Here is a 9,832-nt window from a genome sequence, read left to right as displayed (position 1 = left end):
CAACCATCAGCATCAATTCTAGTTCTGATGAAGTGTCACTGAATCCAAAATGTTGATTCTGATTTTCTCTGCACAGATGCTGCCAGACCTGCTGAATTTCTCCAGCAATTTCTGTTTTTTGTGTTTTAGCCATCATGCTGCCACTCAGGAAATTCTGGATCCAATTAGCCAAATATCCTGGATCCTATGGGTTCTAACCTTCACTATCGGCCTCCTGTGTCAAAAGCTTCGCTGAAGTCCAACACATCTGGTCATTTCTTTGAAAAAATTCAATCAAGTTGGTGAGATCTTGTACACACTGGTTTAAAGGAAAGCTGTTCTGGGCGTATTTTAAGAATTCTGCTCCCTCTGAATCTTTCACACCTTTCCAGTTAATGTTGGGGAAGCTGACCATCATTACCTTTAGGGTTAATGGGGAAAGGGGCAGGGAAATGTTGATGAGGAACGTTGGGTCAGTAAGGATCAGTCTCGATGGGGTGTTCCTATTTCTAATGGCCTCATTACATTTTGAATTCTGTGCGATGTGCCTCTGTTTGTGTCAGACTCATCACGGGGCTACAGGCATTTCAACGTCCTAGCGCTTCCTACAGCATTCGCCACGGCGCATGCGCGGAGCTCGTAGGCGTACATCTCCCAGGAGGCCGCGAGCACGGAGCATGCGCGACCGCGCCTTGTCTCCATGGTAACGCGGCCTAGTGGCGATGGGTCGAGCCTGCGGCGGGAATGGCGGTGGCCGAGGAGCGTGGCCGGCTTCGGCTGTTGGCGGCTGACATTCAGGCCGCGCTGCGCTCCGGGGTGGCGGTGCCCTCTCTAGCCCGGTGCCTCGAGGAGCTACTCCTCAACAGTCTGGAGGCCGGCTGCGGCTGCGCGGCCGCTCGTGTGAACGCGCAGGCTGGGCGCGTGCAGGTGGCGGATAACGGGGCGGGGCTGGAGCGCGCGGCCCTGGAGCTGGCGGGCACGCGCTACTGCAGTAGGGGTGGGGGTGATCCTAGGTATATGTGTGTTCCCAGGGCAGGGGGTGGCGACGACCCAGGGGGTGGTGGTGACCCAGGGGTTGGTGACCCAGGGGTTGGTGACCCGGGGGGTGAGGGTCCTGGGAGCGGTGGTTGGAAATGTCCCAGGGGAGAAGACGATGGTGATCCCAGCTATCTTGACCTGCCAGGGCCTGGGGCCCGTGGTGAGGCACTGGCCAGCATTGCTCACCTGTCAGGGCTGGTGGAGATAGTGAGCAGGCCACAGGGCTCCAGTGGCACCTGGGTGAAACTATTCCGCAATGGGCATGCCCGGCCGGTTTGTGAGGCCGAGATGGGGAGGCCGAGTCCCGGAACCACAGTCACCGTCTGCAACCTCTTCTACCGATTGCCAGTGAGGCAGCGCCGCCTTGGCCGGCCCCTGGAGTGGGAGCAGATCCGCCGCCGAGTGCAGGCTCTGAGCTTTCTCTACCCTGGCGTCTCGTTCACTGTACGCGATGAAGCCTCCTCTGTGGCTGGAGGCTCATTGGTGGTGAGGCTTCCCAAAGTCCGTAACCTTCAGGCCCGCTTTGCTCAGATCCATGGCCCTCAGCAGGCAGCAACACTATGCCGTATCCAGCACTCATCCAATGGTTTCCAGCTGAGTGGCTTCATCAGCTGTCAGGGCCACCACAGCAAAGCCCAGCGACTGGTGTTTGTCAACCAGCGACTGGTGCTTAAAACCCGTATCCACAAGGAGCTGGACTCACTGCTGAGGCGACACAGCTTAATCTGTCAGCCTGAACCTGGCACTGGGCCCCGGGGAGGCTCCGATCTTCACCCTGTCTATATCATCAACATCAACTGCGACCGTAGCCAGTATGATGCCTGCTGGGAGACAAACAAGACCTTGCTAGAGTTCACTGACTGGAATCTTTTGCTGAGTTTGCTGGAGGAGGGGGTCCAGGCCTTCTTGCGACAGGAACAGTTACTGGTTGACCCCACAGAGGAGCAGATTCCTGCCCCGCTACCTATTGCTGGCTTGGACTTCAGGTTCTCACATGAAAGAGTAGCAGTGCTGTCCAAATCAGTCCATCGGCAGGTGGTGGTTCCAAACAATCCAAGGTTGGCAGCAGATTCTGAACCCTGTGATGCTGTCTGTCAGGGACAAGTCTGTGACGACATCAAAGATCCAGCCTTGCATGCTCAACAGAGTGGCCTGTCCTGCATTAAATCCCCAAGGCACCGCCTTTGTTCTGCATTTCAAGAAACAGCTACAAGTGACAAGCCTCCATTGGAAAAGGAGGGAAGCATTTTGCTCAGAGACCTGAGTACACCGGCCAGCTCTCAGACACAATCAACACAGCAAGCACAGTCTGGCACACCTCTTTGCCTCCTCACAACTGACAATGAGAATAGGACCTTGTCAGTCACTGAAAGCCCCACACAAGAGGAGAAACAAGCAAAGGTGGGGATCGGAAAGCAGACAGGGGAACCACAGGGGGAGCAGGGCAGGGAGTCACTGGGGGAGCAGGCAGGGGAATCACAAGGGGAACAGGTGAGGGAGTTGCAGGGGGAGCAGGGAAGGGAGTCGCAGGGGGAGCAAGCAGGAGATGCGGGGCAGATGGGGGAATCCCGAAGAGAGCAGGCAGGAGGGGGGGAGCAAATGAGAGAAAGGGAGCAGATGGGGGATTCACAGGGGGAGCAGGCTGGAGAATCACACGGGAATCAATGGGTGGAGGAGCTGTGTGGGGAGCAGGAAGTTGAGGTGGAATGGCAGAAGGACGGGGTGCAGCGGGGAGAGAAGATGGTGGAATTGGGTACGACTGGTCTCATAACCCACAATGTCCCCAGAAAAACGATAGAAGTAGGCACTGTAAGTGTTAGCTCTTCAGACTGGGGTCATGTCCGTCGTCCGGGCCCAGTGAGTGCCTGGGAGATTCTGAATGAGAGGATGAGAATGGGAGATGGACAGCTCCTGCCTGATGACCGAGCGCTCTCAAATATATCTCAGAAAAGTGGGAGAGATATTCCCCGAGGTTCTGTGACTGACTGTCAGAAAATTCAGGATACTCATCAGTCTCATCATACATCTGAGAGCTTTGCTGAATCAATGATAATCTCTCAGAAGATGAATCTACCACAATATCACTCCAGTTTGGAGAACAGAAATCCTGTCAACTGTGAGCCCATGTGTTGTCAGGCGAGATTCCACAGAAAGCTGGGCATGTCTCTAATAACTGGATCTCTGGATGTATTTCGGAGAAACTATGGGAAAATCAATGATGACCAGGATGGTGGAGGCTCTTCTCAAGGCAGTGTACCTATTCAGGACAGTACTGGTGAAGCAACCAAAAGGCCATCACTGTCTAATGTGACTGTAACCCCAGGAACAGAGAGGCTATACCAGAACACCAGTATCGGATTTACTGGTTCTGTAATTAGTGACCAGAGTGAGAGTTTGCAGCTTGATCAGTGTGATTGCCATGGTCTTTTAAGGAATTTGTATTCAGTTGGAACTTTCCCAGTTACTGGTCGTGTGGCCAGGGCACATGTCACCCCGTTTGCAACGCCTGGTTATTCACAAGCCAAACAAACCTCTCCAGTTAGCAAGGAGCCTCGAAGAACCCTTGCTGCAAAATTGTCCAAGTTAAAGGACCTTAATAAAGGACAGCCTGCTGAAGAGAAAAGGGCAGAGTCCAAAGCAGGAAGTTCCCTCAGTTCTTGCCAACCTTGTGAGAGTTTCAATTACCTTCTTCAGCCAGAACAGCAGTGTGCAAAACCTCCAACTCTACAGCTAGCACACTCAGCTGTTCCGGTGAACTCTGAAAATTCTCCCCTTCGAGAAAGGGGAGTGAGTGAGGCAGACTGGCAGGAAGACAGGATCAGTGCAACAATTGAGAGAGTCCAATTCCTGAGTAACAGTAGATCTTGTCTTGTTAAGTTGCCTTGGCCTACAGTTGATGAAAGGACTGATAATGGAACAGACGCTCACTCTGGTCTGCAGGTTGGAGACCAATCTCAAGATGACAGAACAAGTGCTGTAAACTTGAACCTGCTTATAGAAGATTCTGTAGCCACGCAGAAAATGTCAGAACCAGTTTATATCCAAACTAACTCAACAGACGCTGAACAATTTCTGAGAAGCTGTGCCAAGGCCTGTAAAGGTCAAAGTGATCCATTGAAAAGTTTCTCTTCAGACTGGTTGCAGTACTTTGATGGATCCCTTGGGAAGATGGTGTATGTAAACAGCATGACTGGACTGAGTAGCTATGATGTCCCACCAGATGTCCAGGCAGAAGCAGCTTGCGTGAAAGACTTCACAACAATGCCAGTTAATGTTCTCACTAAGACTGGTGAGTTTGTAAAGAAATTATACTTTCCATCTTTCAAAATCACCTATCCCTCACACTCACATACAAACAACAACAGTTAATCTTGTTAATAATGGGAACTTCCACCCTAGTTCTCTCAAGGTTTGGTGTTGTAAAGTTCTCTCAGTCAGACCATACAAGCTGTTGAACCTCCTTCGCAACTTGGTAAGACCACAGTTGATCTTGATAACATATTACTGTGATTGCTGTAGAGCCCAAAAGTCTATCGATCTCAATCTGTAAGATCATACCCTTTAACCTCTATTTATGTCATTCATTCATTTAATTTGTTTTAAATCCTACACACATTTAAGATAAAGAGTCATTCATTTTGCCTTTTTATCATTTATTTCCACTTTTGATCCTATTTGCTGTTTTTATTATGTTTGCCCTCTTTACAGCCCTAGTTCAGAGAGGTTCAGTAGACTGACACCAGATATGGAAGAGAGATCTTATGAGGCGAGGTTGAGTAGATTGGGTCTTCACTTGTTGAAAGTTGGAAGAATGAGAGGTGACCTTATTGAAACATTGACGGTTCTTAGGGGACTTGACAGGGTAGATGTAGAGAGGTTGTTTCCTCTTGTGGGGAGGTTTAGGACCAGGGAGATGCAGGGGAGTGGGAACCAAAGAGTATTCTTAGATGGTTCAGATTCAGGTCAGGAAACAAGAGGTAGAACATTAGTCAGTGATGTAATCAGCAACTTGGCAAGACAGAAGAAATGAAGATTAAAAAGCTTCCAACAAAGGAATTTGACAGGATTGAGCTGTTTGTAATTCAATGCGAGAGAGAGGAATTAAAGGCACAGACAGACGCATGGCAGCACAATGTCATTGTTATAATGGAAACCTGGCTAAAGAAGGGGAAGAATTGGCAGCTCAATATCTCTGGATATAGAGTTTTCAGGCAAGATAGAGTGAGTGACAAAAAAGGAGGGGGTGGTAGTAGTATTGGTTAAGGAATCAATTACAATTGTGAGAATGGATGATATATTAAATGGGTTAACAAATGAGGTTTTATAGGCTGAGCTTAGGAATTAAAAATGGGCAGTAACGTTACTAGTATATCGAGAGCTCCCAAATAGTGAGAGGGAGATAGAAGAACACATGTATAGACAAATTTCTACCTATATGAATTAGAGGGCAGTAACAGTAGGAGACTTTAATTATCCCAATATCAAATGGGTTTCAAGCAATAGAAGGGGCATTGAGGGTGAAAAAATCATGTACTATGTCCAGGAAATGTTTTTAAACAGTACATGACAATTCTAACAAGAGGAGATGTAATTCTGGATTTAGTTTTGGGAAACGAAGGTGAGTAAGTGGATGAAGTGATACTGGGCGACTATATCCGGGATAGTGACCACAATTCAGTTATAGAACCTAGAACAGTACGGCACAGTACAGGCCCTTCGGCCCACGATGTTGTGCCGAACTTTTATCCTAAACCTAAGGTCTATCTAACCTCCACCCCTACTTTATACTGTCCTCTAGAGACCTATCTAATAGCTGCTTAAATGCCCCTAATGAGGCCGACACCACTACCCTCTCCGGCAACGCATTCCATGCCCGAACCACTCTCTGAGTAAAGAACCTACCTCTGATGTCTCCCCTATATCTACCTTCACTCACTTTAAAACTATGACCCTCGTAATAGCTACCTCCACCCTAGGAAAAAGTCTCTGGCTGTCTACTCTATCTATACCTCTAATCATTTTGTACATCTCTATCAAGTCACCTCTCATCCTTCGTTGTTTTAAAGAGAAAAGCCCTAGCTCTCTCAACCTTTCCTCGTAAGACCTTCCCTCCATTCCAGGCAACATCCTGGTAAATCTCCTCTGTGCCTTTTTCAACGCTTCCGCATCCTTCCTGTAATGAGGCGACCTAAATAATAATAAATAATAATAATCCAAATGTTATATTTAGGATTATTATGGAAAAGGACAGAGAATAGAATAGTATTGAATAGTCATTTATTGTCACTTGTACCTTTCACAAAATGAAAAGTGTTTAAGTCACCATATTACAGCGCCTATGTTAATAACAGAAGACAGAGATAAGAAAAAAAATAAGACAAAGCCAATTTATGGTTCCTGGATTCAGGAAAAAGCAGTACCGCTGCAAGACCACCGTGCCAGGCCGCTGAAATACCAGGCTGGAAGCTGCCGCCAAAGCAGGCCATCCATGCTGGTCTGGTGGAACGCTGGGCTGCAAGACTTTGTAGAAGCTGCCCCAAGGACCAATCTCGTCACCGATCTGGGGAAGGAAAATGTTGCAAAAGCTGCCTAAAGCATTCTTGAGCAAAAACCACTTCATTGCCAAAGCTGCTGCCACCCACCTGATCAAATCCTGGGCTGTGCTGCCAAAGACACCGAAGCAGACCACCACTGGACACGCCGCAATGGCCATGAGGAGCCACCATCACCGCTGTAGCAGCCACCCAAATCATCCCCCCCTCCGCCTCGCCAACATCGCTTCCGCTCATGTAGCAGCCAACAATGAATCTTTGTGCTTATCCCTCCCCCAGCCACCTCCTCGATGCCGCTGCCAGAGTCCTACTGTGGGCTCACCAGCCACTGCCACACTCTGTACCCTATTGAAGCTCCTTCCTACCGCTTTCTGCCAAAAAATGAGAAAAGGAAAAAAAGAAAAGGAGAGACAAAAAAAGAGTGGACGAGCCCTGGGCACAGATGATAAATCAGGAATAAAAGTTTTAAACTGGGAAAAGGCAAATTTTACAAAACTGAGAAGTGATTTGGCTGAGGTGGGCTGGACAAGGTTCCTAAAGGATAAATGAGTGGTAAGCCAGTAGGAAGGCACTAAAATGTGAGATTTCACAAAGCAGACTTGTCAGGCTCCCTTTGTCTAATGATGTTGAAAGGGTCCTTGACAATGTTTGAAACTACATTCTCTGTAAAAGTGTCTTCAGCCCCCTAAGTTTATAATGCCTTAGCTGGTGATTGGTGTGATTGGTCACGATGCATTGTCTACCTCTTGTTTTGCAACAGCCTTTACATTATTTAGACTAGTTCAAGCATAACCACAACATTGTCAGTAACATTTGTCTTAACTCTCACATTTTGTTCATTCTGGAGTCTGGCCTTAGGATGGATCCTCAGCAATTGTAGACCCCTAACCCAACTAATTTCAGCAACTCAGAGAGCAGGATGTTGTAAACTGGCAGCACGGGGGAGTTTCTGCTCTGTGTAACTGAGGCCCACACAGTGTTTTAATTGAAGTAGCTCTGCTGATTCCAATCATCAGCATTGGACAATGAAGATAACTAACTCATATATAATGCTGCTGAATCTCACGTACAAATATATGGCACTCTTCACACTGACTGTACAAGCAATCACAGAATCATACAGTCGAAGAGGCCCTTCGGCCCATCGAATCATCACTGACAAAAAAAAACACACTAAATCTACACTAGTTGCGCATTCCAGCACTAAGTTCATAGCCTTGAATATTCCGACATTTCAAGTGCTCATCTAAGTACTTTTTACAGATTGAGATTTCCCACCTCAACTATGCTCCCAGGCAGAGCAGTCCAGACCCTACCACCCTCTGATTGAAAAACTTTGTATTCAAATCCATCTAAACTTCCAGCCTTTCGTCTTAAAATTACTCCCCTTTGTTATGTACCTTTCAACTGAGGGGAACAGCTGCTTTCCATCCTCCCTGTCCATGTCCCTCATAATCTTATACACCTAGACCTGTTCCCCTTTCAGTTTTCTCTGCTTTAAAGAAAACAACCCAAAGGCAACATCCTGGTAAATCTTCTCTGCACCCTCTCCAGTGTTATCGCATCCTTCCTATAGTGTGGAGACCAGAGCTGTGGTCTAACCAGAATTCTGTTCTATTCAATATGTTTCTGGTATATATTTAATATTGCTCATTGCTTTCTCTGGCAGGTTTCCAATACCAGTGTTATCCATTCCGCAGCCATAGTCTTATCCCTTTCCTGCCACGGCCACGTGAAGAGAGACAGAAAGACAGAAGCGGTGAGGGATTACTAGTAGAGATGGAATTGGTTTAACTTGGTTCTAAATGGGACAGGGATGGCATCTCTGTGAACAATTTCAAACTCTAAAGCTTCAAACTCTTTCTTTCCTGCTTCAGGCATTTCACATCTAAGCCTCATGTTAATATGTTTCCAGGTCAATGTTTATTAAGTTCGAGTTCTGAGCTGTGAGCTTGGATGTGCAATTCTGTGGTTTGTCAGCCAAGGGTGAAACTAGATAGCCTGCATCATCCATGATTTGTTGTTGAGAGAGTGGAGTTGGAGTTGAGGAGAAAGTTTTGGGACAGAACCTCAAAGGTTCTTGCTGTTCATCTTGTTCCTCGTCCCCGGGTTCCTTTGCCTTGTAATTCCGCTCTTGGTCTGAGTTACTGTCCATCTCAACACTGGTTCAACATGAACTTGGGGTTGTCGTCCAATATCCCCTGCATCAGGACCAGGAGACACAAATTATAATTGAGGTACAGTCCACATTGTGAATATATTGAATGTTACCGTATGGGTTTGGTCTGTTTGGACAGGTACCCAGTCAGGATCAAGTGATTCTCTGCAGTCACTGTTTCGGGAGTGGACAAATCCAGTCTTTCTTCGTCCTCCAGAGGTAGGATCTTCCTTGTGTGGCTGTTTCTTGAAGTATCCAACTGATTAGTGGGCCCTGTTCATCCATCCTGTGCTGAACGGCCTATTGACTATTACTCCACACTTTCTCAATTTTCAACCACATTTTCAAGTCCTTCCAAATCCTCTTCACTTCTACGCAATCATCTGCGAAGTCACAACATCTTCTGCATAGAACATAGAACAGTACAGCACAGTACAGGCCGTTCGGCCCATGATGTTGTGCCGAACTTTTACCCTAAACCTAAGGTCTGTCTAACCTCTACCCCTACCTTATACTATCATCCATATGCCCATCTAATGGCCGCTTAAATGCCCCTAATGAGGCCGACTCCACTACCCTCTCCCTAACTGCAGTTACATTGTGGCTTGGTATAGCAACTGCGCTGCCCCAGACCGTCATGCAAACCAGCCTCGTTCCATTGACTCTATCTATACTTCCCGCCAACATAATCAAAGACCTGTACCACCTTGGTTATACTCTCTTCCATCCTCTTCCATCGGGCAGAAGATATAATAGTTTGAAAACACGTGCCAACAGATTCAAGAATAGCTGCTTCCTCACTGTTATCATGCTTATGAACAGACTTCTCATATATTAGAGTTGATCTTTCTCAACACCTTCACTGTAGCTGTAACATTATATTCTGTATTTGGTTCTATTACCATGATGTACTTACGTAAGATATGATTTGTCTAGGTAGCATGCAAAAATAATACTTTTCACTGTATCTCAATGATAAATCAAATCAAATTAAAAACAGGGTCACAGAGGGGTTGAATCAGGTCTGGAGTCAATCAGAGACTGGGTCAGGTACGGGGTCGGTCAGAGACTGGGTCAGGTACGGGCTCGGTCAGAGACTGGGTCA

General features: G+C 47.2%; 1 protein-coding gene across 1 annotated transcript in view; it reads left to right on the top strand.

Moving 5' to 3' along the window:
- Positions 1–701: 701 nt before the first annotated feature.
- LOC109938420 (DNA mismatch repair protein Mlh3-like) overlaps positions 702–9,832 on the top strand; it is an 11,491-nt gene continuing 2,360 nt past the window's right edge. Inside the window, exons 1-3 of the mRNA XM_048599982.1 lie at positions 702–4,306; positions 8,239–8,328; positions 8,867–8,946. Coding sequence (XP_048455939.1) covers positions 724–4,306; positions 8,239–8,328; positions 8,867–8,946 — 3,753 coding nt within the window. The 5' untranslated portion in view covers positions 702–723. The remainder of the gene's footprint in view (positions 4,307–8,238; positions 8,329–8,866; positions 8,947–9,832) is intronic.

The sequence above is a fragment of the Rhincodon typus genome, chromosome 8 (genome assembly GCF_021869965.1).
Source record: "Rhincodon typus isolate 14 chromosome 8, sRhiTyp1.1, whole genome shotgun sequence".
Taxonomy (NCBI): domain Eukaryota; kingdom Metazoa; phylum Chordata; class Chondrichthyes; order Orectolobiformes; family Rhincodontidae; genus Rhincodon; species Rhincodon typus.
The sequence above is the reverse complement of the archived record's forward strand: the minus strand, read 5'-3'. Positions and strand labels throughout refer to the sequence as shown.